This window comes from Corapipo altera, unplaced genomic scaffold (assembly GCF_003945725.1).
Source record: "Corapipo altera isolate COAL_440 unplaced genomic scaffold, ASM394572v1 64, whole genome shotgun sequence".
NCBI classification, from domain to species: Eukaryota; Metazoa; Chordata; class Aves; order Passeriformes; family Pipridae; genus Corapipo; species Corapipo altera.
Window position 1 is genome coordinate 9942498 of NW_020884893.1, and position 27553 is coordinate 9970050.

Consider the following 27553-nt stretch of genomic DNA (forward strand, 5'->3'; position numbering starts at 1 on the left):
CCCGCCGCCTCCGAGGAGGGGGCGGGGGCGGCGGGGGAAGGGGAGCGGGGCCGCGGGGGGCGGGCGCACCGGGCCGGGCGCGGCGGGGGGCGCGGAGCCGCGCCTGGAAGAGCACATTGTGGAGGGCCGGGAGGGCCCTTCCCCGGGAGGAGACAATGTCCAGGGCCGGGCGCCTGCTGGAGAGCGCGAGAATGCGCGGCCGGGGCACGGTATGGATCGGCACGGCACGGGGGGGGCCCGCAACCTGCCCGAGCATCCTCCCGGGGGGAGGCTGCAGCCCATCCGGGGACCCTCCGCTCGGCACAGCACCGGGAGCTCCGTCCCGGGGGCTGCCCGTGCGCGGGGGCGAGTGCCGGGCCCCCGCAGTGAGCCCCGGGCGCGGTGGGTCCCCGCAGCCCTTTCCCCGCGCGGTGGGTGCCGCGGTGCCGGGCCCCGCGCTGCCGCCGCTGCCGAATCCTTTTGTTCCCGATGATTCTCCCTCGTTCCGCGGGAGAAGGAGGACCCCGCGCTGCCGGCAGCATCATCACCCACCCGCCGCAGCCTCCGAACGCTGGAGCTGGCTGTTGGGAAACCAGCGGCTTGCCCTGCACACCTCTGGGCAGGGCAGCGGCTGCCAGGTGGCCGGGAGGATGGGGATGCTGCGCCCCAGCATCCCCCAGGCTGGTACCTGCTGCCAGGCTGGGCCCTGAGGGCAGCAGGTCAGTGGTTGATCCACTATGGGATCACCGTGATGGGGATGGTGATCCCCATCCCGGTGATGGGCACCAGTATCACCAGTATCACAGCATCCCCCTTCTCAGTCCACCTCATGTTTCGCTATTTAATGGTTACAAAGGAAATTTTTATGAAATAAACCAAGTGTAGCGGTTCCGCGTGGAGCCTGCAGTGGGCCAGTGCCAGAAATGGTGCCAGAGCCAGGATGGGAACTGCCAGGTTTGGGGTTTATGGCTTGTTAGTGTGGATGGCCAATTATGATGTTATCTATTCCAGCATTAACCACCTCACTGCCAGGGAAGCACACAAGGGAAAAGGGCGGATCAGGAAGACCCAAGGCCAGAGGTGAAAATGGGTATCACTCTGTGCTGCATTTCCATCTCCTCCAGGCTGACCCATGGAGCCAGAGGCTGAAGGGACAGCAGAGCCCTGGGGGCTGAAGGGACAGCAGAGCCCTGGGGGCTGAAGGGACAGCAGAGCCCTGGGGGCCTTCCGCAGGAAGCGGATGGCTGGGAGGGCAGCAGGCTGTGAGCCCCCAGGGCCTGTTCAGGACTCCCTTCCCACTCCATGGCTGCTGCTCCTCCCTGAAGCTAAAATAAAATCCTGACCATTTAAGGTGAACAGGAGCCTTGCCGAGGACCTCAGCGGAGCGGGCTTTAACCCCTTCCCATTGCTGGGCTTTGTTTACTCCTTGTGCTTCCTTCGGCTTCAAGCTAGACTGGCTCTTAAAGCCATTTATTTGGGAGAGCACATCTCACGGGACTGAGGCGCCTGCCCCTCCGTTTGGAGAGCTCGCAGGGGACACAAACCGGCCAGGATGCGAGTTTGAAGCACAGTCACTATTCCGTGCTGCCTCACCATGTGGACACTCTTATTTTATACTAAGTGCCTTTGTGTGGGTTAGCCTAATCCACTTTGGAAATGGATTAACCTAAATTTCACATCGGCAAACTTAGGGCGGAACAGGCGCGTCCACACAGGCAGCGAGGGAGGAAGAGCCATTCAGCAAGAGCTGCTGGGCAGGAGCTTTTCCCTGTGCAGGGGAGGGGTCCTGACCCCAAGGGGGGTCACCGCTGTTACAAGTGGGGTCATGAGCCCGACAGCAATGCAATTGTTTGTGCCAGCGCGCAGGGTCACGAGGCTGGCAGAAGTGGGGCTCACCAGCGGAAGAGGGGCTGCCTCCAGAAACAGCCAGGGAAGCTCTGGGAAACGGCATGCCAAGCACCTTTCTAGGGGGGATTTTTCGGATTCAAATTGTCTAGGAGGAAATAACTGGCAATTAGATATAGAATTGGTAATAATAATTTATCGAGTTGTCAGAACAGGGGTAAGTGCCTTACGAGATTACATCTTAAAAAAGCACAGGCCATAATAAACCAGTGCTGCTGTTATTATATTATATATATAATATACATCAAATATATTATTTATAAGTCGCTTCCTTCCCTCTCTCCTCACAATGTGTTCACTACCTCTGGTCCCTGCAAGCCCCTTCACACAGACATAGATCTGCTCATGCAGAGAATGTGGGGCTCCCTGTCAGTCTGTGCGGGTCCAGCCAGGATCTTGCAGATTGCCACCAGAGCCGAGCTGCAGGTCCTGGGAAGAGCCATGTCCTGCCTAAGACAGCACCCACACCACACAACCTGCCAGAGAACCAGGCAGTGATGCTTCCAAGGGCATCACTAACGATGCCCTGACCTCATCCGCTGTCATTTCCTAAGGCAAGGCTCCGCAAGAATACCACGGCTGCTGTCAAACCCAGGAATAAACGACATTTAAGGCGCTGCAGGAGCTTAATTGAATGGTTGTGGTGCTGTGGAGTGTGGGCACAGGGATCTAGTGGTGGGAGCAGGGACTGCAGGGTCTGGCCATCACGCCAGAGGAGTCACTGACTCATGGGCGACCTTGTGCGAGTCACTTGATGTTCTTGTGCCTCTGAAAAGTAGGTTAAATAACAAACGGGACCTCTTGCACTGGGTCCTCTGTGACCATCAAACCCTGCTGAGGAATAAGCAGTAAAATGCAAATCTCTCCGGGGCAAGGACAGTAAGGAAAGGGGGGCAGGAGGGACCAAAGGAGGGCCCAGAGCATGGCATGAGGGGGAGACACAGCTTTTATCCACACTGAATTTAAATTATTTGCCATTCAAAGCAGAGCCGAGGGGAAAAAAGGAGAGTAAAGATTTGGGAAACTTTTGCTATAGACCAGATTCACTGTGGGCTGAGGGCTGTATCCCACTTTGTCCTGGTAGCTCCTTCCTTAGAAGCAGCAGTAGTTAGCACCTGGCATGTGCATGAATAAAAGATGGGTTTTTTTCTCCCAGGAGCCAAGACAAGAGAAGGAAAGGAAATACAGCTCCGTACTTCACAAAAGGAGCAGGAAAGGAGTTGTTTCTGTGGACGGGATTTTCTTCCTCTGGAGGACAGGGAATGGGTGTTAGAAGAGATAGGTCCATGGTGGCCAAATCTCCTCTAACATTCCTTTCTACAGCCCAAATCCACAGCCCTGGCTGCAATGTCTGCATTGCTCTATGCACTGAGGACGACCTTCACAGCTTACCTCTCAGCCCCCCAAATCAGAATTAAGTCAACATAAACAGAACCACCACTAAATCCATTTTTGGCCATTCTCAAGCCATACCACGTGACGCAGAACCCATCTTTGTGAGCAAAACTGACTCCTCAGTGACACACCCGCACCCTCCGCGCACACCCGGCCCCTGATGCGGGTCTGAGGGGTCTGTGCAAGCAGGCAAGGTGCAAACCTGGCCACACAGGTTTAACAGCGGCAGAAACAAAAGCAAGCACACAATTCAAGGTTAAAAAGCTGAACCACACAGCTTCATCTTCCGTAATAACGGAAATCATTAATAACAGTTTGCGCTCTCAAAGTAGTTGCCATCCGAGCTCTTGAAGAGCTTTATTAGTGAGCGAGACCTCAGAAGTCTCTCTAAGGTATTATTCCCTTTTTAAAGGGAGAAGGCAATTAAGAAACAGCCATTTGTGTGACTTGATCAAAGTCAACGTACAGCACGTCAGCACCTGAGCTTGGAGACGATGCAGAACAGCCCACTGTGCACAGCTTTCCACAGGTACAGGACAGATCTAACTGGATCCAGGAGACTACTCCATGGATGCTGGAAAAGTGCTTTCATCACCCCAAGCTAGACATCTTTCCTTTTCCCCCTAGGAATGTTTTCCAGCCCCACTTTACATGCCCTGAACCAAAACCTTGTTTCCAGTTCTACTGGGAACGGCTGCCTGTGATCCTGGTTAAAACACAGGGAATGGGCCACAGCTCTCCTTACCAAACAGGGATGTACTGGGAAGAAATAAGGAATTAAAGACACATAGTGGGGATTCTGGCCCTACTCATTCAGCATCCCCAGACACAGGCTCAAGCAGCTCAGCTCTAGAAGGCTTCTCAGATCAGGTAACAGGCATCAGGATAGGTGTGCATGGTGGAGGGTGACCACTCCCAATTCCCCACGGGTGGATCAGCCCTGGCACAGAGCAGTCTTGCTGCCAGCACGACAACCAGAGACCCACCAAGAGCCAGGAAAACTTCTAAACATCCTCCAGCCACTTCTCCAGGACCTTAGTTGAGCTGCACAACATCACAGGGAAGTGAAGAGAGAGTGGGGAAGGGACCAGCTTCTCCCCACAAGTGCACAGCTAACCAGAAAGGAGATCGGAGCGGAACCACCGTGTGCAATAACTAAATACACCTGAGCAGTCCAAGGGGGTGAACTGTGCCCAGCACCACTGGAATTGGGCAATGCCACCTCCTTTCTTACAAAAAATAGTGTGATTAGCCCCGAAAGTGCAAAGATTCAGAGCCCTGGCATCACATATCATTTGAAGACAAGAGCTGCAGTGGCAGGACCGACCCCAGTCGGTCTCACACTGTTTGCTCGCTGTGCACGTCACACTGAACAAACACAGAGCTCACCTGGAACAGTGGGAAAAGTATTGACAGATCCACACAGTGGGAAATAAAAGCTCCCAAGTTTTTACTAGCTGGGAACATCAGAGTTAATCCCAGTAACAAAAACGAGTTGCCCTTCACTGAAAGCGACCCATTCACACCAGTCTGAACCCAGGCTAAATGTGTGGGTCATCTGATCTCCTGCATCTCATGAGCCATCAGGCTAAGGATGAAAGTTTTGCTAGACCATCTCTGCCAGTAAAAAACACTGGTTGTGACAGCTGGACCTGGCTTTGCCTGGACTAACTATGTCCTTTAGGGCAGAACTGAAGTTTCCCAGGCAAAGCCGGCTCCCGGCGGCAGAAGCTCTGTCCCCACTAGAGGGCTGTGCTGCCGAGCCCGTCGAGCAGCGATGAAATCTCTTTCTAACTCAGTGCCTCCTTGTGCCTACGGCCAATGGTCCCTCCTGAGCATAAGGGTTCATTTAGGGAACTTCTCTAGTGCTCCAAACCGTCTTAAAAATTAACAGCAGGAAACAAAAATCTTCCTAAGCCAAGACAAAGCCTCTTGAATGAGAGCTATCTTGTCAGGTTGATTTAGAGGTATTTATTCACAGAGATGTTTAACACCCTCTTTCATGGGCTGGGAAGTACCTTATCATTCTCATGTGATGCAAACACATCATCCCACTTCCTTCCAAGTACTGGCTGCATGCTTCTGCCTTCTTCACCTCTGTGAACACATACAGCATTTCTTCAGGATGCCTTCATGAAACACTCAGACAGCTAAACCCAGGACCCAGAGCTCACCCAGCAGCTGCCAGCTCTGCGAGATTTGCTCCTGGTTTCTGGACTGTGTGAAATGAGAAGTCTGCAACTTTTACTAGAGAACTGACAGACTGGAAATGTCCTCGTCTGCAACTGCAGGCTCCCTTCTCTGCCTTCTGCACCCCCAGGATTGTCTGGAGATTACTCCAAAGCAGAAGGAAGCAAATGAGCTGCCAGGAGAAGATGCATTTCAGCTGCTCTCAGAGCCTCTGGGACACTGAAGTGAGCAAGCACAGTAATGGGTGGACCAGAGGAAAGGGAGAGTGGAAGAAGGAAGACTTCACATTGCCAACCAGCCTCTGGTCATGAGGCTCCGTGAGCTCCCGAATCCCGCAAAGGCTTGATCCTCACCAGCACCAGACAAAGCCAACTCCTCATACATCAGCGGGATTTGAACCCCTCCACCCCCCTCCCAGGATTACCCCACTGTCTGGGTTAAAACATTGCTTGAAATTGTGTTCTGAAAACCACTTCACATCCACGCACCATCACACACTCCAGGCTTACAGGGAATTTACTGGATGGATGGAGTGTGTGACAGTGCAGGACAAGGCTCTGTCCCTCTCAAACACTTACAAGTCAGTGCAGCAAAGCCATAGCAACAAGAAAAACGCTTTTCTTATTTCCCATCCAAGAGCAGCTTCCTGCCATTCACTGATTGCGTGACCTTCTGCCAGCAGCCGCTGAAGCAATCTTTGAAAACGTTTCAGTATCATTTAAACCCGGTTACTCGGCCCTGGACTGTGTCTGCCAAGGTAACAGCAACAGCTCTGGAGCAGAGAGAGAGCCTGGCATGTCAGTGTTCTCATTTTGTTCTCTCAAAATCTTTCTATTCCTCCAGTAACCAGTGGAAGTCCTGCCCAACCGTGCGGCATGAAAAATAAATCCGAGGCTGGAGCTGAGTAATACAGGAAAGATTGTCTGGAAAACGACTGCAATGGAATAACCAACCATTTAAAAATGCTAATATTTAGCATTTGAAAATGAGGTGGAAGGATCATTACAGATAAATATCAAATATGTTCTTTTCATTCCTTTTTGCCGCTAGATTGGGAAGGTCAGCAGTTCAGAAGTGCTTTAATGCCTCGGTAGACACCCTGAAATGGGGCTAATTCGGCACTCTGGAAAGGGTAAGGGGCCTGATCTTTCTCACACATGTGAGAACTGGTATGAAATGGGGAAGACTTCCACCTCAGAAGCTCCTGCATGTCTCAGTGAACCCAATATAAGCAACATGGGTCACTGTTGTTTTCTACCACAACAGAATAGATGTTCTGACTCCAAGAAATATATAGAGATACATTCTGCAGGAACTCTTCATTTTGTGAGCAACCACAAGAGCTTCTCTTCTGACAGTTTTTTGTCCCTAAGCAGAGATAAAATGCATTCTCTAAGGTTCTGGCTGTGCTTCCTTCTGGAGACACTGGTGCCCTAATACTGATGTGCTTAGCAGCACTAATAGATTGCACTTACATGCACACTATTTTTTTCCTGAATAATGAAGTTAAAAGGCCACTTTGGCATAAATTCATTCATTGTTACCCCAAGTGAAGCAAGTTCCTTCTGGTGCTGCTGCATACAAATAATTGCTTTTGGCCAGAGCCAAGTGAAACACGAGTCCGTTGCTTAATTTATTTCTATTATCACCATCAAATGCTAGTGAGAGGTGGCACAGTGGCATCACTCAAGCTGAGAGCATTCAGGACATGCTGGCAGAAAAAAACATGCAGGGAATATTTGTGTAGTGCAAACTTTAAAAGCAGGTTGTATTTTTTGCCTGGTTTGCATTTGTAGAAAGGTCAGATTTTTTTTCTATCATCTTTAGAAGGGTTTTGTAGTTGGCAAACACCTGGAACCCCAAAAGCTGCAACTTCCAAACTCTGCAACCCTAACCCTAAACTTGGGGAAGGGAGAGCAGCAGCCTCTGTTGCACAGCCCATGCTCCACACAGACTGCCAGGATCCTCCAGAAAAAAAAAGAGGATGGCATAAAAATAGCAGGGGAATGTTTGTGGAGGGAACTTAACCCTGGTATTGGCACTATTACACACATTTTCTTCACGTACCCTTGGTGTTAGCAGATCCAGGTCCAGCCACAGCTGCCTCAGGAGCATGGCAGTTGTTTTCACTCAAGCTGAACCAGGGGAGGGGTTTAGGTTGGATATTAGAAAAAGTTTTCTCACCAAAAGGGTTGTCCAGAGCCCTGGAACAATCTGTCCAGGGCAGTGGTGGAGCCACCACCCCTAGAGGGGTTTGAAAGACATGTAGATGTGGCACTTGGGGACAAGGTTTAGTTGTGGGCTTGGAAGTGCTGGGTAAACAGTTGGAATTGCTGATCTTAGAGATCTTTTCAACCTAAATGAGTCTATGATTCCCCAGGGGAATCCAGGGAGTATCCCATACTGGAATGGACAGCATACAAGTCCTGCTGGATTTTCCCCAACAGGTCCAACCACCTGCATCCTCTTCAGACTGTCATCATGATGGAAAGCATTAACGCTTTAGAAGTCTGAGCAATAGGACTGATCTTTTATTATTTTGCTCTCAGGAATCAGTTTCAGTAACACACTGAATGGCAAATTCTACTTCTTCCAAACAGGCTTTTTCCCCTCGGCTGCTACAGCTTGAAAAGCTTCGAAAGCTGCGTTACCACGTACCGACAGGAGCGCGGGAGAAGGAGAACTTTAGAGGCAGGGAATAACATCAAACCATTTGATTTATGATCTAAACCAACAACTGCTGGTTGCCTCAGCTGGTCCCTTTTTGTTCCCACATGACATACGCCTCTACTCCGATCTTTGCAAGCTTCAGGAGCGTTCATGTTAGCAGCACGTTATATCGATCTAGTGACAGTTCCAGTGCAAACTGCTACACCAACACTCAGGGTATAAACTCAAATCTCTACATTACCAACCAAAGCTCTCAAAACAAGCAGCCTTAAGCAGGCAGCTCCAAAACTCAAGATCCAGTACTGATGCCTGCCAGCTTCTGGGGGGGGGGGGGTTTGTTATTCTGGGAATAAGATCAAACTGCAAGGCCAGTTTTCTACCTGTAGAAACTGGGTACAGGAGTTTATTGAAGCTTCACAACACACTTCCCTTTAGCAGCTTCAGAGCCAAGAGGAACTGGTTGAAAATGCATAAATGGTGACAAGTCAAACCACTCAGACAATCCTTTTGTATATAGCAAACTTAACTTGAAACAGCCACCTAAAATGCTGCAAAGCACAGCCAGACTTCATGGCCTCTGAGCCTCTGACCTTGGTGAAGAACAAGATTTCAAGGTCTGCCATCCCACTGCTGCTCTGCCAGGAGATGCACCGAGACCCAGCAAACACTCTGCACAACCCAGAGGTGGCTGGAACATGTTAGTTCCCAACCCTGTTTATCCAGAAGTGGTCCTGAAGCAGCCATCAGATGGCATGAAGGGGCACATCCATCCACTCCATGTCTCCAGCCCAGCCCAGTCACCCCCCAAACTGTTCACTGTTCTACTGCCCAGCCCACCACAAGTACAAAACCTGACACATCGCAGCCTTTCGCCTCTCAAAACCTAAAACAAAGCCTTAAACCCACTCAAGTGTCCAACAAGCACAAAGGAAAAAGCTCCAAGACACAGAAATGCTTCCCACCGGATGCCATTTTGTCCTCCAGCAAAAAGGTTTCACAGCGGAAGCAATGGAGGAGCTCGGAATCTCTCCAGCAAACCCACACCTGGCACTTTACACCCTGGCAGTGATGCTCTAACCCATGTGCCTTTAGGAAGCCGCTGGATAAAAGCCCACACTGGGCACAGCTTCACAGCTCGAGCTCCCAGCAATGTTTTCCACCACAGCAGATGCAAACCCTGTCACTTTTTGCCACTGGCAGCAATGTGTGAGATCAGGTTCAGGTTTCAGTGTGCTGGAAAGAAAATCCAGCACTGGCTTCCAGTGCAGATTGTGGGGAGCAAGTAAAACATACTTTTCTTTTTATAGACTGTTTCCATGGTGCACAGAGGTTCCCATAGCTAATTCTGCAGCTGCAGAACTCCAGAAAATTGCACAGCCTGGGTATAATCCTGTGGCAGGGTGCCCCATACATCCCGAAAGCAAAATCCAGTGGCTTAACACTGTCATCAAACAATGGAGCCATCTCCCACTTTGACACGGGAGCTGAGCGCCTGTGGTTGAACCCCCTCAAGTTGCTGAGCAGTTTAAGAGAGGACCAGAGCACCAAAGCAAGGTCTGGGCTTCAGACCCTGTCTGCTAAAGCTCCCAAGCAACCAGGGGGAGGCAAAAAAACAAAGTTCTATTTGCCATATTTATTTTTAAGACAATTTCTTAGAAGAACCGTACGCCTAAAGAACTAGCAGACTGTTACAAGCAGTAACTACATCAACCCCATCTCTGCCTCTCTCCACTGACATGAGCCTGAAACAGCTTGGTTTGCTTCCTCTGGGCCAGGAGATCCAGGATACACTGCCCCTCAACTTCCATGCACCATCTGTCAGTCAGAGCCTGACCTGCTTGGACAAACTGGCCATTCCCAAACACATCCTCCCAAAAATCGACGTGCCCAGGACCGGTTGCTCCGTTCAGCCCTTTGGTGTGGGCAGAGCCCCACTGTGCCCCTCGTGCCGCCCCGCTCACCTGCTCCTGTGAGTTCATCACCCGCAGCTTCATCTGCTTCAGGTAAGTCGAGGTGAGGGGCATGTTGTAGTCAATGATCCCAGAAACCAAGGAGGAAGGTGGCTCGCTCTCTGAAGAACAGAGGAAAAACTTTACTCAGGTGAGGGACCTGTGACATGTTCTCATGACTTCTACACTTGTGTATCTTGGAGCACTTCAAACCCCTGGTGAGAGCCGCTGCCCGCTGAGCGAAGGTTCCTCTAAGAACATGACCCCACCAAGAACATAATTACAGAACAGATGTTGTCTTGGAAAAAAAAAAAAAAAAGGAAAACAAGCATTGCTGTCACCTGTGGAAAAAACTACACCTAATGTGTAATTTTTCACTGTCTCCCAAACTAGAGGAAGAAGCAGAGTCTTGCCTATGCCTCAGAAGTGCTTCCATACACATGGGATTTATGTGGAGGGTGATGAACAAGAATCTATTTGCAGCTTGCTTTAGCATTGCAAAGTCTTGCTGATTTTGCTGGGATTCCCTCAGGTAGGAGTTAACATTAAGGCAACATATTAAGTATCTGTATTTGATGATGAAGATTATTTTTAACATCCTCATTAAAACACAAACTTAATTTTAAAGATCTTTAATTTAAATTGTTCCTGTTAATTCCTCTGGCTGCATCAAACTGAGCTCTAGGGATGGCTCTGGGTTCGGACACTCCTGCAGATCACTCTGTGTGGCCAGGCCAAGGGAGACCCCACAAAGCAAATTCTCAGTGATTTCTCTGAATTCTCAAGGATTTGCCACCTGTGCCACAAGCACTGGAGAGCCTGTGATCTCTCTGTGCAGGACATGAAGGCTGCCAGAATGATCTGTTCTAACACTGAATTTACAGGCTCGTGCAGTGGGTTTGCCCAGGAGGAAAGCTGCTGTTGTCCACAGGGATGGCTGCTGGCTACAAGGAAGATTTCTTTGTCCTCAGGACAGGCAGATGCAAGTGTGGAGAATTAATCCAGCCTTCCAGCACATGCTGAAAGGATGTGTGGTGTCCCCTGGACAGGAAGCTTAAGCAACAATGGACAGGGAAGAAGGATTTCCAGGAGCTGAAGGTGAGCTGATGGTGGGAGGTTTCCATTCCTGGTTTGGAATCTCCATGGCTGGCTTGCATTTCCTGGGGTCACTGGTTTCACAGGCACCTCTGACACAGCCCCTTGAAAAAGAGCCTTCACAAAATGTTTTACAGCACCTCAGAAAACCCATCATCCCAACTGTAATGGGCCTGCTGCTCAGAAATGCTGAGTGTCGAAAAATCCCGGAGAAACTCAGCAGACCTGAAGATGCTCCACACCTCTGGAAACACCAGATCTATCATGTCTGATTACAAAATGACCTGACCCCGAAGCTGTAAGTGACTTAACATCACATAGGTTTTTGCAAATCTTCTCTATCAAGACACTGACTGGGTCCATGGCAATATAATGCTTTTTTCCCAGCTCCATCTAGTCCACCCCTGAATGCAGCTGAAGCATTCCTGGCTGTGGATGCAGGAATGGGCAGCCAGAGCCCCTCAGGCCATCAACTTGCCCAAATATGAAGGTCCATAGCTTTTAGGAACCTTGTAAACTGATTCCTCCTTTTTTTGTATGGCTGTATGTCATCAGTCTCTGTCATGATTTGACCTACAGATTAATTAAGAGCACTTCTATACCTCTATATATTAAAATAACCCATTATTCTGCTGTACAAGGATGTTGTTTTGTGATGAAAAGATGCAAAAATCCCAGCCAAAGGGGACCTTCTTGCAGGGACAGAATTTGCCACCTCCCTCAGCTGGCTGAGTCCTTAAGAAGAGTTTAGAAAAGCATTTGCTAAGAGTAACACAGATAGAGCTACTCTCTCCTGAAGCACAGGCATGGATGAGGAGAGTGTTTCAGACCTCTGAGGATGATAAGTTGCTCTCCTGACATCCCCCACTCCAATGCTCAGCGCTGCAGAGATGAATGAGGCTGAACAGGAGCAGCTCAGCAACTTCAGGTGGGGAAGAAGAGGGAGGTAAATGATCTTTGGTGCTTAGATTCTGCCTAAAGCCTGATGTAAATTTGGAACAATCCCATTAGCAGCCAAAAATTAACTGTGAATTTGTGCAACTGCAGCACATAAGGGCTTGAGCCTAAGAAACCAAACCCTTTTTTTCCCCTCTTTTTTAAGTTATCTGGAAAAGAAAGAAAACCTTTGTTCTAAAAGGCCTGGGGGGCTCCATGGGAACAATCCTTACATCCTACGTCACAAGAGGAAGCTCCTGGAATCCTTTAGCTCATTTTTCAAACAGTTATCTCTATCACATGCCCCACAAGTTGGACATACAGATGGAACAAGCAGAATGGTTGAAAGTAAAATGGTTTTGATCCTAATTCCACATTTGATAACTCCACTGGAAATAATCCTAATTTAGTAACACTGTAAAGAGATCCCAGTGAAGTCCAGTGATGTTCAAAGTTTCCCACGAGCAAGACAATTTGCTTTTATGAATGATGTGGGTGCCCTGCAGGGTTTGATGTCAGATATGTTTAATTAGGGATTTTTGTGATCACAAATGAAATGTGTTGAGATTTGTTTCATGGACAAGAGAAGCAGGAAGAGATGGGAATGACTCAAATTCTGTCATCTTACCGAGTTAAACTTTACCTGTATATGCTTGTATGTGTGTATGCATGTGCATGCACCTCAGTGGTTCTTCTAGGACCCCAGTGTTTTTTTAGGTGATTTGCTCCTGATAAGTTCCTGAATAAGTGTTAGTGAAATCAGACACTCTTCCCCAGTAAAAGTTACCTTATCTAATCTACTCAATGCATTTTCACATATACTTAGTCACTATTTAGGTGCTATTCAGAGCAGAAAAGCACTTCTGTCCTTTCATTCCTGGTGGGTAAGTGGGACTTTTTACACTTGGGATCCTTTGTTTTCCTGACTGACATATTTTTAAAAGAACTGCTAAGGGGAGAAGCTTTATGAAAATAAATCAATAACTGACATTAATTTATAAATTTGCTCAGGACAGCCAGCTCTCAGCCCTGATCATGGTTCCCATAGCTAGGACTGCTCTGGGGAGGATACCCAGCACCTGGTGTTCCCTGAGCTGCCTCTGAGCTGGGATGGGCGTGTGCTGCTGGGAGAGGCACAGGAGATGCAGGATGGTGGGTGGGAGCCCCTGAAGGAAGATCAGCTTTGTCTTCTTTATTGTCCCTGCCCATAGCTGGGTGTTGGAATGAGATGAACTTTAAGGTTCCTTCCAACCCAAATCAGTCTGCGATTCTATGAAGGAAACAACCCTTTTCATCAGCTGCCTCCTGAAACAGGACCCTGAGCTCTGGATCTGGCAGCTCAGCTAGTGCCAGGCATTTTGGAAGGTGTCCTGGTTTGGGTGAAGCCAACAGGCAACATCCTTGTTGGCCTGACTCATCCCATCGTCCTTGCCCCGTCCACTGAGCCGACTGCTGCAGCCGCAGTGCTTGGAATGTCACCCGTGATGGATGCAGTGCAATCAGTGTGAAGGTCAGGTTTGCTCCCAGCGAGGCCAAAGGCCAGAACTTCTCCTGACATAATTGTTTTCCTGACATGGAAAACAGGGATCGGGCCCTTACCTGGCAGAGTGGGAAGTGCTGCAGTAATGGAGCTTCAGCTAGTAAAAGTCTCATGGGGTTATCTGGGAGAGTTTCTAAAAAATGTAATGAGTACAAAGCATTTCAGTCACTACCTCTGGACAACTGGCACGTAATCCACTTACACTGAGCCTCTGGGATGTCTGTAGCTCTGCTCCCAGCAGCAAACAGTTGGCAATCAGTATTTAATACTAGAAATTTTCTATTGTTGGGCCTTTTGTTCCTTAAATTCTGCTTCCCTCCTTGATAAGAGCTGCCAAATGAGCCAGTTTGCCTTTCCAGATTTGAAACAAACCAAACTCTTTGCAATTTGTTTATGTGTTTTTTTAAAGAAATGATTTTGTTGTGTGAAACCAACATCAGTGTGATGCTTTGCACTTGATCACAAGTTTGTAATTCAGAAAAAAACCCACACAAACATTAACACACAAACACACAAACTTTAACCACCTCCTCTGGAAGAGAACCTGATCCCATCATCTTCCCCCTGCTTCTCTCTCAGGCCTAAGAGCTGCACATTGAACCATAACGAGTCAACCATCACACTAATTGGGTGGGTACACAGGCACAATGTAACTGTGAATGCCAAAACACTTGCCATTATCAAACCCGGGATCATGTGCTTATCTATTAATTAGTGTAAATTGCTTCTTTATCAGGAACTTCAGCCATTCACATATATTCCGTGTCTTTCAATACAAAATTAACAGTTCAAAGGAAAAACTTTAGATCATGGTTTTTTAGACGTTGAAGTTTCCACCCACACATGATTACGGGCTGATTGCAGCCATATCTGTGATATTTTTGACCTACTGGGGAAGCTGGCAAAGAAAGCCAGGCTGCTTCTGCTCCCTGAGCTGAAAGCAGTGACAGACAAAGCAGGTTTAAGCAATTCTTTCATCTTGGCTATAAAAGTGCATGAAAAATAACGGGGGTTGGGAAAATCCTTAGGTTAATATGTATCTCCTGGTCGGGGCAGTATCTGGCAGCCGCCGGTGGTACCGCGCTGGTACAAAATGCAGTGTCAGCTCTGCTGGCAGAAGCCACTCGCCCTTACCTTTGGGCTCCAGGCCGTTGGAGTTGAAATGCATCCTCTTCTGGCACTCGGTGCAACTCATCAGGAATCTGGTCACAGCCTCTCTCGGGAGGAAAGCATAAGTCTCTGCAATCTGAGGAAACAAAAGAGAGCTAAATGTCCTGGGAGAGGGAGAACGGCCAGTGGAGTGCGGGACCCTCCCACCTCACCTGCCCAGCCCACTGGGAACATCAACAGCTCATAGCCACACATTGTTCCCTTCGGCCCCAAATCTCCCCCTCCAGAGCAGCTGTTAATGGGGGAATGCTTTGGGAGGGGAACTGGTGCTTCAGAGAGGCATCAAGACACAACTGAACAGACCTTTGGAATCCCTGCATACCCGTATCTTCCCAGATACTCCTTCCCGTTCCCCCTTGGAGTCTGGGAAGAGTGAAGCTACAGATGTGTAAGAATCAAATGCAAAAGTAAGGTCTTGTCAGCTCTGTTTGCGTTGTTAATTATCATCACACCAGTAACCTGAAGAATCCATTAATCTTTCGTAAGGGCAGGTCACTTTTTCCCACAATGACAATCAATTACTGTTAATAATACTTTGCACTTCTGTGACATATTTTATCTAGGGAATTGAAAACATTTTTACAAACAGTAATGAATTAAGTCTCCTGAACCTTTGTGGGATATTTGTATTTTACAGATGAGGAAAAGATAAGGATAAATATTTAAAACTTGGATGCTTGAAGTTAAAACACCAGATCCAGACCTAAGCACCCAGAGAAGGTGCCTGGCAATCCCAGAGTCCTATTATTCAGATGAATCCCTGCCAGCAGCAATTTTACAGTATTTCTAAAGATCAAGGTTATTTGGAGAAGGAATTAGTCAATTTTAATGTCGACTTTTTTAAGGCCATAAAAGACCATCAAATCTTGGAGTCTGACCTGTGTAGCACAAGTCAGGGAAGCTCACCCAGGTTCTCCTGCAGCCCAGTGGCCTGTGGTTTGCCTAAAACATCTTCCAGGAAGACATCTGGTCTTAATTGGAAGGCATTAAGAGGTGGAGAGCCCACCTCTTAGTTTGGGGCTGGTTCCTACGGTTAATCACCCATCCTGTTTGGTCTAAGTGACTTGTCCTAGCACGGCTGTTCCCAAACCAGGGGCCGTGACCCCCACAGGGGTCACAGCTCTTACAAGTGGGGTCATAAAGCAGACAGAAATTCAATTGTTTGTGCCAGTCCTCGGGGCTGCGAGCCCGGCAGAAGTGGGGCTCAGGACGGGAAGTGGTGCTGCAACCAGACACCTCGTGGGTGAGGGCTGGTGATGGGGCCGAGCCGGGAGGGTGGCCCAGGATGTCCCAGTCCCCCTCCTCTGGCTGGTGGGTGTCATCCTCCCACCTTATGTTGTTCACAAATAATACCTAAATTATACAAATACGTATTAAATAAAAAAATGCCTAAATTCCAAGCATTTTTTCTACCCCACAGAAAAGGGTGATCCTTCAGCTTGGATAAAATCCTGCTCTAGAAGCAGAGCAGTAGGGCAGGGGCAGAGGGTTCGCGGGATCATGGCTAAGGCAGCCCCAGCCGCTGCGGTGGGAGGGATCCGCATCCATCTCCACTGCGCGGCAGCAGAGCCCGGGCTTTCACATGCACAGAATGCCAGATGGGTGGAAAGTTCAGGCGGGGACCTTGTCCCAGCACTCAAATGGAGGCTGCAGTGCCTGGTCCTCATGGGATTCTCCTCCTATTTAGCTGCAGCCCCAGCGAGCTCTCTTGTGACCGAGCGGATGCCAGCTCAGTCTTTGCCTCTGTGTGATATTTATTGATGCACAAGCATGAAGGACTCCCACAGAAATGCTGAAATTAGGGGCCTGAAAATTGCTGGTGGCAGCCGTGGTGTCGTGGCGCAGGCAGGGAACTGTCCCCGCGCGCTGCCCGCCGGGCTCAGTCGTCTCCCTGCCTCTTTTGCTCCAGCAAGCCCACAGTCTCTGCTGCAAATGCTCAGCTAATTTTAGTGATACAGTTGTTATTTCTCAGCTGATTTGATGCTCTGCAGAGCAGACAGCTTCCTTGATGAGTTATCTCCCATCCAAACTCCCTTTCTGATTGCCTCCCTCCGGAGGTCATGGACAAGGGCAAACTCTCCAGTGCCTCTAATCAGAAGTGGTGGGGAAAGAGAGCTGGAAGAAAGAGACAGGGGACCCTGGAGCCTCCTAACTGGCCATCCAGCAGCATCCCTTTGTACACCCGAGCCAGGCACGGCGTGTGCTCTGCACCATTTCTCCTTCCAGCCTGGGCTGCAAAGGCGCTCTGGGGAGTGAGGGCAGGAGTGAGGCCGGGCAGCCCAGCCAGCAGCGTCCTGCCAGGTCAGGAGGGGATACACACTGCTAATGTGATGATCTCAGCTCAAGAGGGAGATGAGGGGTGGAGCGTGAAGCTCTCTGACTGCTGAGAGCAGGCCTGGGAAAACAGACGGATCCAGCCTGCTCCCCTGGGGCTGTGCAGGGCACAGATTAGTCCTCCAGAGAGATGAATTGAAGGAATTAGGGGAGGGTCGGAGTGGTCTGCTGGGGAAATGAGCAGAAAGTTTTTGAATTGTGGTCATGCTGGTGGGGCTGTCCCCTCTGGACCATAAAGAGGTCACTTGCCCCTGGCCAGGGAGGGTCAGTGTGTGCCCAAGCCCCCGGCCCCACACTCTGCCCCAGGGGCAGGAGTCGAGTGCGCAGGGCACAGAGCGATGCCACGAGCTCTGTGTTCAGAGTCCTGCTCCCTGGAGGCTCCCACCACGTGTGGGAGGCTGCAGGGCACTGGGCTGTCTCACCAGCGCTGCCAGCATGACAGCATGGCTGGACCAGGGACATCCGCAGGCAGGACAGTCAGGACAGACTCCAGCCCTGCACCAGCTCTGGCAGCACACTGAGCTCTGCAGAACCTCAGGCATCATCACAGAGACCAGGACAGCCTGCACAGACCTCTCTAAGACGACATATACACTGGAGAGCCGAGTTGCCAGCCAGCCACTCCTGTCTCTAAGCGACCTGGTCCTTAGGGCTGTGGGAATCAAGGGAGTAGCTTGGTTTTGGACAGCTCTTCTTGTAAAAGGAGAGCCCAAATGTTTGCATTGAAGGGCTGTGCAGAGTCAGGAGAAACAGCAAGCTCCCTGGAGAAGCACACTTCAAGCTAAATTATTCCTGACCTAACTAGAGTGGTTTCAGGATGGATAGAGCTGGTTCTCAGCATCCACAGAGCACCTGATGAGACTTAGCTCTGTGCCTGCCTCCATTTTGTTACTGAGGAAACCCAGGATGGGCTGGTGGGAGCATCCGCCAGGGAGGCTGAGGAGGAGGAGGAGAGGGGCTGCAGCCATGCCGTAGTCCCTTTTTCTGGCTGCTCCTGCCCTCCAAGGCCCACATGAGACACTTCCCTCTGGCCAAGGGAGACAGGGAGGCAGATGGCCTGGAGCATGCAGAGGACTGAGCAAACATCCCCTCGCTCATCACTAATACTCAGGATTTCTCTTTCTTTTCCCCTCAGACGTGTAGTGTCTTTGTATGGGTCTCTCCTCTCCCAGCAGCCGTGCCGCTGTGCTGCCGCTGCAGCCCCATTTCCCGTCCCCAAGCACAGCTGCTCTGCCTTTAAACCCCTCCTTCCTCACGCCTCCCCGCACAGGCACACGGGGCTCTCCTTCGCCTCTGCCTTCCGCCAGTGCCTCTGCTTCTACCTGCCCTCTCGTCCCCATCCCCACAGGACTCTCACTCCCACGGCCCCTCAGCCCCTTGGCTCCAGTCCCCCCTCACTGCCCGGGGCACAGGGGGGACTCTCACCGCTCGGTAGGTTTTCTTCTGCCCGGCATGTTTGGGTGCTTTGCCCGGCTCCGACGAGCTTTCCACATGCATCGAGTAGATGATGTCAAAGAAATCTTCCACCACAGCCACGCGTTTCAGAGAGATGCCCTCGGGCTCCGACAGTCCATCTGCCCCCTACAACAGTGCAGGCAAGTTGAGTTAGTGTCAGCGATGGGTGACAGGGGTGACGAGATCGGCCCGGGGCTAACGCGGTTGGAGGGGGCAGAGTGGCGGTGCTCCCGCCTCGGGCTGCCTTGGGCACGGGGGATGTGGGGGATAAATTAAACAGCGCTCCAGGGAGCATCCTGCTGTAGCCAGGGCAGTGGCGGCTGCTGCTGTTGTGCTGCTAAAGCTGGCAGTGAAATTGGGCCAGGAATAAAAACAAGAGAAGGGTCCAGAGTGGAGCCACAACCGATCAAGAAATTCAATTTCCATAATGTGGGATGGTTTTGCTAGGCGGGGAACAGGCAAGGGGAAGCTCTTTGGACCTGCACATGGTGCTAAACCATCCTGGGAAGCACTGCAACGTGGGGTACTCTCACTGGCTGCAGTCCCTGCAGACGTGGATCAGCCAGCAGGACAAGGTTTCACTGTGATGCCAGGATACAGCCCCTAAAGGAAGGAGCCAACATCCCCTCCTTCCCTGCACTGACCTTTCCAAGGCTCCCTCCCTCTCACAGACGCAGAGCAGCTGAGCGCTGGCAGCAGCAGCACAGCTCTTTGTGTGTTCGGATGTGCTGGAGAGCAGGAGGCAGTAATTCTGCCACACGGCAGTGGTGACAGACTGATGGGAGTGGGAAGTGTGGGGAGCAGTGCTCCTCCGAGCTGACTGGCACCAACGGTGTCAGCTCACACTGGCAGCGAGTGCCGTGGGAAGGGGAGGCAGCCTTTGGGACCCAGCAGCTGCTATCAGTGTTCGGCACAAAGCACCGGAGCAGGGAGGGCTAGTGGGAGGTGGTCAGTGGCTACTGTAATGGCAGGGGGGACCAAAACAGGGCCAGGCTTTGGGAGGTCGCTTAGCTTGCTCAAGGAAAGAATGCCATTTTTGCAAAGACAAAAAAAAAATATTTTAGACATATATATATATATATATATACACACATATATATACACACACTATGTCCCTTTGAGGCCTGCTTTCCAAAAGGAATGCATGGATGCTGTCCAGTGGGTACACACCAGGCTGCTGAGCGGCAACCTGCACATCTAAACAACCTGCAAACTATCTTTGTCATGTGCATTCACACATCCCTGAGGGCAGGCAGGGGCTGGCAGGGGTCTGCAAGCAAAGGGAACGCCCAGTCTCCTAACCCGTATTTTGTGTTGTCCTTGGTTGGGGTCCATGTATCTTACACAGTCTATAGATTGAATAAATGCTGTTCTTTAAGCCACCAGTCAAGGGCCTCTCAAAAATCAATCACTTAAGTGGGCCCACCTTATGCTAAAGCCACCCAGCATCTCAGGGTTTAAGGTACAGTGCTGCCTATTAGAGTTGGCTCCTCACCCCAATTTCAGAACAGAGACTCCCTGTCCTGGGCAGGGGCTACAGCAGGACAGTCGGTGAGCTCAGCCGGGACACCGGCACGATGATTTTCCAACACAAACCACCTCTGCCCTCCCGGAGGAGCCCTGAGCCGGGTCTGAAGGTGGCTGTAACAAAGAGAATATTGAGAGCGAACACAAGGGGCAGGGTGGCAGGGCTGCATGGTGGGGGTCGGGAAACTTCGCCCCAGGGAGTGTCTTTGAGGAATATAGATCTAATTTCTTCTGTCACCGTTCGGAGAGTTTCAGTTTAATCGAGGGCATGGGTATTCCCCTGCCAAGGAGAAGCGGGCATTAGGAGGCTTCCTACTGACCAATAATCCTCAGAGCAGGGTTGAAATGAGGATAATTACAGAAACAGGACAAAGGAAAATGCAGCAGGAGAAAAGCACAGTCAGATGTAACGAGCAGAGCCCTCAAAATTAAGGTTGTAACCAACCCTGTATGCAAATCACTATTTCCAGCCAGCTAATGCCCTCCTCCCTGCACGGCCAGCCAGCAGGTCCGTGTTTCCTCCCCCATTTCAGAAGGAATGAAGGTAACCTCAGGGTCTGGGCATCGCTACAGCCTCCCTGCACACCCAGCAGCGCCTTCCTCTCCACACAGGCTGGATGCCGGATGCTGGAGCTGCCTCCTCAGCATCCCACTCCCTGCAGCGATCCTCCCCTGACTCCTTGTGTCTCTCCATCCCCTCCTCAGCCTTGTGACTGCTCTCCCCGTGATGATTATTTAGCTCTGGGAAGCAGGTGAGATGCAAGCGGTATCAAAGGCACTGGGTATAAGAAGCTGTATCAAGTCAGTACCTCCAGGATTAGAGAGGTTTATATCTGGCAATATACCCAAATGTTGACCGAGGATTTAAGAGGACACGTGTGCTATTGAGTACCTCTCCGAGGGGCCCACGCCCCTCGGGTTCCTCCTTCCACACCCAGTATTGCTCACCAGTATTCAAGGCATGAGTCAGAGCCCATAATATCTCAGAACGGCTTAAAACCCTTCAGGTTTAAATAGCAATAAAAAAATCATTTGGGAAGCAGAATGGGAAGAAGGGATGCTTTTATCCTGTTCTGGCATGGGGGCTTTATTAGAAGTCATCTGTCCCCAAAAGGCGTAAAAGATTTCAGGAGCAAAGCTGAGCCCTGACATAAGCGCTCAGAAGTGGGTAGCATTTCAGGTGCTGAGGAGTCCCTTTGCCACCTTCCAGCCATCCTCCTTTCTCCTACATTTGCCCTGCACTCGTTTGTCTCCTCCTTCCCGGTCTCTCCTCCTTTTCTGTCCCTGCGTACCCTGTCCCACAGCTCTCACCCCCCCTTCCTCACCTCCTCCCCACCTTCCCAGCGCTGTGAGCGCTCTCACCTCCTCTCCTCCATCGGGTCTTTTCCCTCCCCAGTGTCCTTTGTCTTCCCCATCTCCTCTAGTCCCACGTTTCTTTGCCTGCCTCCTCCTCACATCTCGGAGCGCCCGTACCCCCCGGGACCTCCCTCCTGCCCTTCGCAGCCCCCTCGGGGCTTCGCCGCCCCGGCACCTCCTGCCCTCTGCCCCATCCCTCCCTCCCCTGGGCTCAGCGCCCGGGGGCGGCTGTGCGGGCCGGGGTCGCCGGGAGCCGTGCCCGGCACCGGGTGGCGACAGCCATTTCAGGGAGCGCTGTCCCGGGTGCGGCACGGGCCGGGCAGCGCTTCCCACGGGCTGCGGACCGGCCATGGCGCTGCCAGCGCCGAGCCCCGGCACCTTTGTTCTCGGCGGCCCTGCCCGGGACGGGGGCGGTGCGGCGGGAGGGGACGGGGAGCGCCCGGGCCGCCCGGAGCGGCAGCGCGGGGTGACATCTGCCGCGGCGGCGAGGAGGGAGGGAGGGAGGGAGGGAAGGAGAGAGGGAGAAGGAGGGAGGGCCGGGCCGAGCCCCCCCGCCCGGGCCGGGCTGGGGCCCGCCGGCAGGTAGCGGGTAACCACGGCAACCGGCGGTAATCCGCTCCCCCGGGCCCGCCGCCGCCGCCCCGCGCCCGGTGCCCCCGCGCCCGCTGCGCCTCGCCCGGCGCGGACCGGCCCGGGGCAGGCACGGCCTGGGACAGGGCCCCGCTAGGGCCGGTCCCGGACCTCACCGAGCCCGGGGCGGGCGGGACCCGGGCAAGGGCGGCGGCGGAGTGCGGGGCGGGCTCCTGCCACCCCCTGGCACCGCCATCCCGCTGGAGCGCTGTGCTCCGCTCAGCTCCCACCGCAGCCTTGCCGCGGCTGCCACAGCCCTGCCATGCTCCCACACGGACCTGCCATGGCTCCCACACAACCCTGCCATGGCTCCCACACAACCCTGCCATGGCTCCTACACAGCCCTGCCATGCTCCCACACGGACCTGCCATGGCTCCCACACAACCCTGCCATGGCTCCCACACAGCCCTGCCATGGCTCCCACACAGCCCTGCCATGGCTCCCACACAACCCTGCCATGGCTCCCACACAGCCCTGCCATGGCTCCCACACAACCCTGCCATGGCTCCCACACAACCCTGCCATGGCTCCTACACAGCCCTGCTGTGGCTCTCACAGCCCTGCCGTGGCTCCCACATAGTCCTGCCATGCTCCCACATAGTCCTGCCATGGCTCCCACATAGTCCTGCCATGCTCCCACACAGCCCTGCCATGGCTCCCACATGGACCTGTCATGGCTCTCACAGCCCTGCCATGGCTCCCACATGGACCTCCCATGGCTCCCACATGGACCTGTCATGGCTCCCACACGGACCTGCCATGGCTCCCATAGCTTTGCCATGGCTCCCACATGGACCTGCCCTGCCTTTGAGCCCGGCAGCAGCACCTGCACCACCTCCATGATCAGCCTCCTCCACCTACCCTGCTCCCTCCGCTCTCAGCAACCCGCTGTGTCTCCACCAGCCCCCGCGGCCATTCCTCAGTAGCCTGGCCTGGGTGTGAAAACTGCCACAATTTGATATTTTTGCAGCTAAACTGCAGCACTAAGGAGCAAACTGTGTTTTCCACGGAGCAGCAGGTCTATGGCCGGCAGCTGCCACCCGATCCCCTCCACACTGCCCGCAGTGACCTTCACCTCGAGCCCCGGTGAGCTGCCACCACCCCGAGGGAAACCAGACTCCCAGCCTGGGCAGCTCTAGAGAGGCCAAGGGACAACAGGGCTCCCCAACCCTGCAAGCCCTTCTCCATCTTGGACTTGGATTTGGGAGAATCTGGGAGGATTTAATCTGAGCTTCAAGCCAGAGAGCCAGCTCTCCAAGGCCTACATGCTTCCACCTCCTCTTCAGACTGACTGGGGTAGACACTGCTGGAGGACCTGGTACCTGCCTGTTCTGGGACCAGCAGCCTGGAGGGTCCTGGCTCTGCCCTTGCACCAGCTGGCAGGACAATCTCTGCCTCCTCCACTGGGGCTGGCAGCTCTCCTGGGGCCTGGGAAGCTGCCCTTGCTTCGTGGCTCCACAGGGAAGCATCCCTTTTCCAAGGGGGGTACGCTGGAGGGCCATCAGTCAGGGGCTGCTGGAGCAGGAGTGGGTTGGGAGGGAGTGCCGACTGTTTCCCCATCTGCTGTGCTCAACAGCAGATAAAACACTGCCCTGGCCCTCGCGCGAGGGGTTGATACCAGCCGAATTCAGCTTCCTGTGAGTCAAAAGCCGCTTCCTGCCAGCAGAGCCCTGCCTGATAATGGCTGCACTCTGCTCTCTGCCTGGGAGCAGACCCTCTGCCCTCGCCTCTCCTTGCACTTCCCACATGAAAGCGTTCCCCTCTGTATCTCCCAACCACAGCACCTCCCCGCCCCAGTACAGAGTCTCTTGCACGTTAAACTCTAATTTCCTGCTGCTGTCTGGAAGGGCCACTGTCACCCTCGTCCCTGGGACAGCGGAGCAGGAGGTTTGGGGCCAGCTGTATCGAGCTGTCCCTCAAGGTCACCTCCACTGCACACAGAGACAGGCCATGTCGTTTGCTCTGCCTGCGCTCCTGCTGCCCACTGGCTGAGGGACACAGCCACTGTCCCCAGCCAGGTCAGGATCAGGGTTCCCCTGTCCCATGCTAGAGTCACCCCTCTGCATGAGCACAGGTTCCACAGCTCACACTGGCAGTGCCATCCCTGTGGTGCTCAGCCATCTCTTGTCCTTTCTGCCAGCCCTGGGTGGTTCCTTCTGCTGCAGGCACAAAGGTGCATCCCTGTGCTGAGATGAGCAAAAGTGGGGTTTGGGTTTTACCAAGAGCGCTCTGCTGCTCTTTGGTCTTTCAGGTGCCTTTCTAATTTCCTACAGGTTGTGTTTTAGTCTCAGGAAATTTTCAATCTTCTAGCAAAAATGCTCAGCTGGACCAGGGAGTGGACAGAGGTCAAAACTGTGACATACAGGATAGGATGTCTCTGTCTGCCATGCTGCCAGAGACATCAGGTGCTTGAGAGATCATAGAATCATGGAATCATTTGGGTTGGAAGGGACCTTAAAGACCACCTCATTCCAACCCCCTGCTGTGGGCAGGGACACCTTCCACTAGCCCAGGTTGCTCCAAACCTCGTCCAACCTGGCCTTGAACACTTCCAGAGATGGGACATCCACAGCTTCTCTGGGCAACCTGTGCCAGTGTCTCACCACCCTCACCATGAAGAATTTCCTCCAAACACTATGACTCCTCCTCAAGTCCATCTCCCTGGGCAGCCCCTGGCCTCCTGCTGCAGGTACCACCAGCACACAGCCCACCTCTGCAACTTCCTCTCCTGCACAGGCTTCAGTACCAAAACAGACGTTTTATTTCAATATGGACTCTTACAACTTTTGATCAAGAAACTGTTCTTGGTACTTTGCATCTCTGGGAAGTCAGCCCTTGATTGGCTTCTATATTTAGACTTCTCCAGGGCTTTAGGAAGTTCACTCCTCATGGTATTTAGGTGTAGGATGAAAGCAGCTTTTGCGGGGGATATGTTAAACCACAGCAGGCTCCCTCTGCTAATGCTGCGAGGAGAAAGAGGAGCTACATTCCTCGAACTTCCCTTTTCCTCTTGCCCCTCATGCCATGGGCACAGTGAGTGCCTTAGGAATAGGCACTGGGGAGATGCTGGGCTAAGAACAATATCAGTTGTATTGCTCATAATAAAGGAACCCACTAGATGATGACGGGACTTGATCTCACAGATTTTGCTCTTTTTTCTCCTGGAAATACTTTGCTGGGAAATTTCTCTGATCATTTCTGGTTGAAAAATGGGAGAAAAGCAGCTGCTAAAATGCTGATGGTGTTTCCCTGCACTGAGCATTTCTGTGTCATGTTGCACCATTCAAACATGAAGCTCCATCCTGCACTTAGAGCTAGAGGTCTACCCACTGCAGGGAAAACAGCCCCAGCCCTGCTGAGCAGCTGAGAGTCGCTCCAGCCCAGGAGGGTTCATTTCTCCTGAGGAAACCGAGGCATAAAGAAGAAGTCATTTTCCCCACGCTCCATGCTGACTTGGGCCGGGACTGGGGGCATTCACATTGTTTCTCTACCCAGAACTGTACACAATACTTTTTTTTTTTTCTCAAAGTAAATACTTCCTCGTGAGGGGAGCCGGGTGCTTTATTTTTAGCCGGCAAACACAGCTGAGGTGTGTGTCTTTCACGGGGCTCAGGCGCCCCTTCAGAGAGAGCCACTCTTTCAGCAGCCGCAGCTGAGCCATGGGGACAGGTCCAGGCCTTTGCTCTGACCTCGGCTTATTCCTCTCCCAGCTCCCAGGCCTGGGAATGAAAACACAGCGGCCTGGGAGGGGCGAGCCTGGAAATGGCAGCCCTGCCTCCAGCCGGTGGAGAGGGCCCAGGTGCAGGATGCCAAGGGGAGGTGGGTGGGCATGGGGTCTGCTGGGCGGCTGGGGAATGGGGCTGCCATCCATCCTGGGGCTGCCTGGAGAAGCCCAGCAGGCAGAGAGCCTTGCTCTGATGGCTGCTCAGAGGCTCCTCGGATGCCTGCTCTGCCTGGGAGGCAGAGGACATTTTGCACGGCGCAGGAGAGCAGAGCTGCCTCCCTGCCAGCACCGGGCTGTGCCGGCGGGGAAGCCACAGGAGCAGCTGGATCTGGCAGGCAGAGGCGAGCCTGGTGCTTCCCAATAAATGTGTCCCCACACCCTCCAACCAGGAGCAATGGGGAACCATCTCTTTCAGGGGTAACAAAATGCTGGGTGCTGTGGGGCAGCCCAAGCTGCTGTTTGAGCACTGCTTCGCTTGAGTTTGGTGAGAAAGGCTGCATGAGCAGAGCACCCGACTGACCTGCCCGGGCAATCACTCCCTGGGGCCCTGGGTTTCCCACTCCCCATCAGCCAGTGAGCGTCACACTCTGCTCCACAGCATGTGGGGCCTGAGCAGAAGGGCCATGCTGTGGGCACTAACAGGGAAGAGATCACAGGCATTATTATTTGGGGATTATTATAAAGTTGCAGTATTTCTTACTATTTTGAAATAGGCAGGGTTTGCCCAATGGCTGCACCATCCATGGAAGTTCTTAAGGCCAGGCTGGAGCAACCTTGTCTAGTGGAAGGTGTCCCTGCCCATGGCAGGGGTGTTGGAACAAGATGATCTTTAAGGACCCTTCCAAGCCAAACCCTCCTAGGATTCTATGATTCTAAAATGTGAGTTTGGGTTTTGTTTGGTTTTGGGGGTTTTTTTTATAAATCTGCAAAGACAGGTAGCAATTTCTTAATGTCATTTGGATCTTGGTTTAGGTGATTTGACGGGACCTGCTACCGGAGTGGAAAAAAAGGGGGAAAACGGTGAACTGAATTTACAATCAGAAGAGCATTTATATTCCATAGCATCCAGAAAAAATGTAAAACTAGAAGTCTAAAGAATATTGATAATACGTAGCTGTAGCACAAACTCCAAACATGCCTAGAGCTGTCTCTTCCTTGAAGTAACTTATCACTGTGAGCAATCTCCCCAGCGCTGAGCACTAATCTAATAAAGATCACCACCAAAGCAAAATCCTTTGAGTCGGAGGGGGCCAAGGCACTGTAAAAAGTGATGAGGTGACCTGTCACAGCAAGGTGACCCCTCTGTGCCTGGGAATAGACCCGGCAGTGTCAGGGCAGCCAGGTGACATCATCACACACAGCGAGGACACGGTGATGTCAAAATGAAACTGAGGAGGAGGTACAGAGCAGAGGCGGCAGTTCAGCTCGTCAGTGGTAAGCAAAATTATGTCAAATCAGTTACAAATGATGCTACAGTGAATCAAGGTCAGGCTGGGCTGAGAGGCTGAGCCCTGGATGTGTGGCATCCTGGTGCCAGCTCCCTGTACTCTGGCAGTTCCCAGTATGTGGGCCACCGTTGGAGACTCCCACAGCAACAGCATGATGTGCCTCTAGGGAAATGCTGACAGCTCAGTGGATGTTGGTGGGGGAGTTAAGGGGATGCACACCCTCCTCTCCCAAATCAGACTCCTCACCCA

General features: G+C 52.2%; 1 protein-coding gene across 3 annotated transcripts in view; it reads right to left on the reverse strand.

Moving 5' to 3' along the window:
* NOL4L (nucleolar protein 4 like) overlaps positions 1-27553 on the reverse strand; it is a 62651-nt gene that overhangs the window by 26419 nt on the left and 8679 nt on the right. Inside the window, exons 1-5 of one of the 3 annotated variants that reach the window (XM_027645973.1) lie at positions 21880-22027; positions 20114-20259; positions 18589-18744; positions 14794-14905; positions 10101-10210 (exon numbers count right to left, since the gene is read on the reverse strand). In XM_027645973.1, the coding sequence (XP_027501774.1) occupies positions 10101-10210; positions 14794-14905; positions 18589-18660 (294 nt within the window). In that variant the 5' untranslated portion in view covers positions 18661-18744; positions 20114-20259; positions 21880-22027. Of the gene's footprint in view, positions 1-10100; positions 10211-14793; positions 14906-18588; positions 18745-20113; positions 21852-21879; positions 22028-27553 lie in introns of those variants that run through there. The other 2 variants (XM_027645972.1, XM_027645970.1) reach the window with 2 other exon arrangements.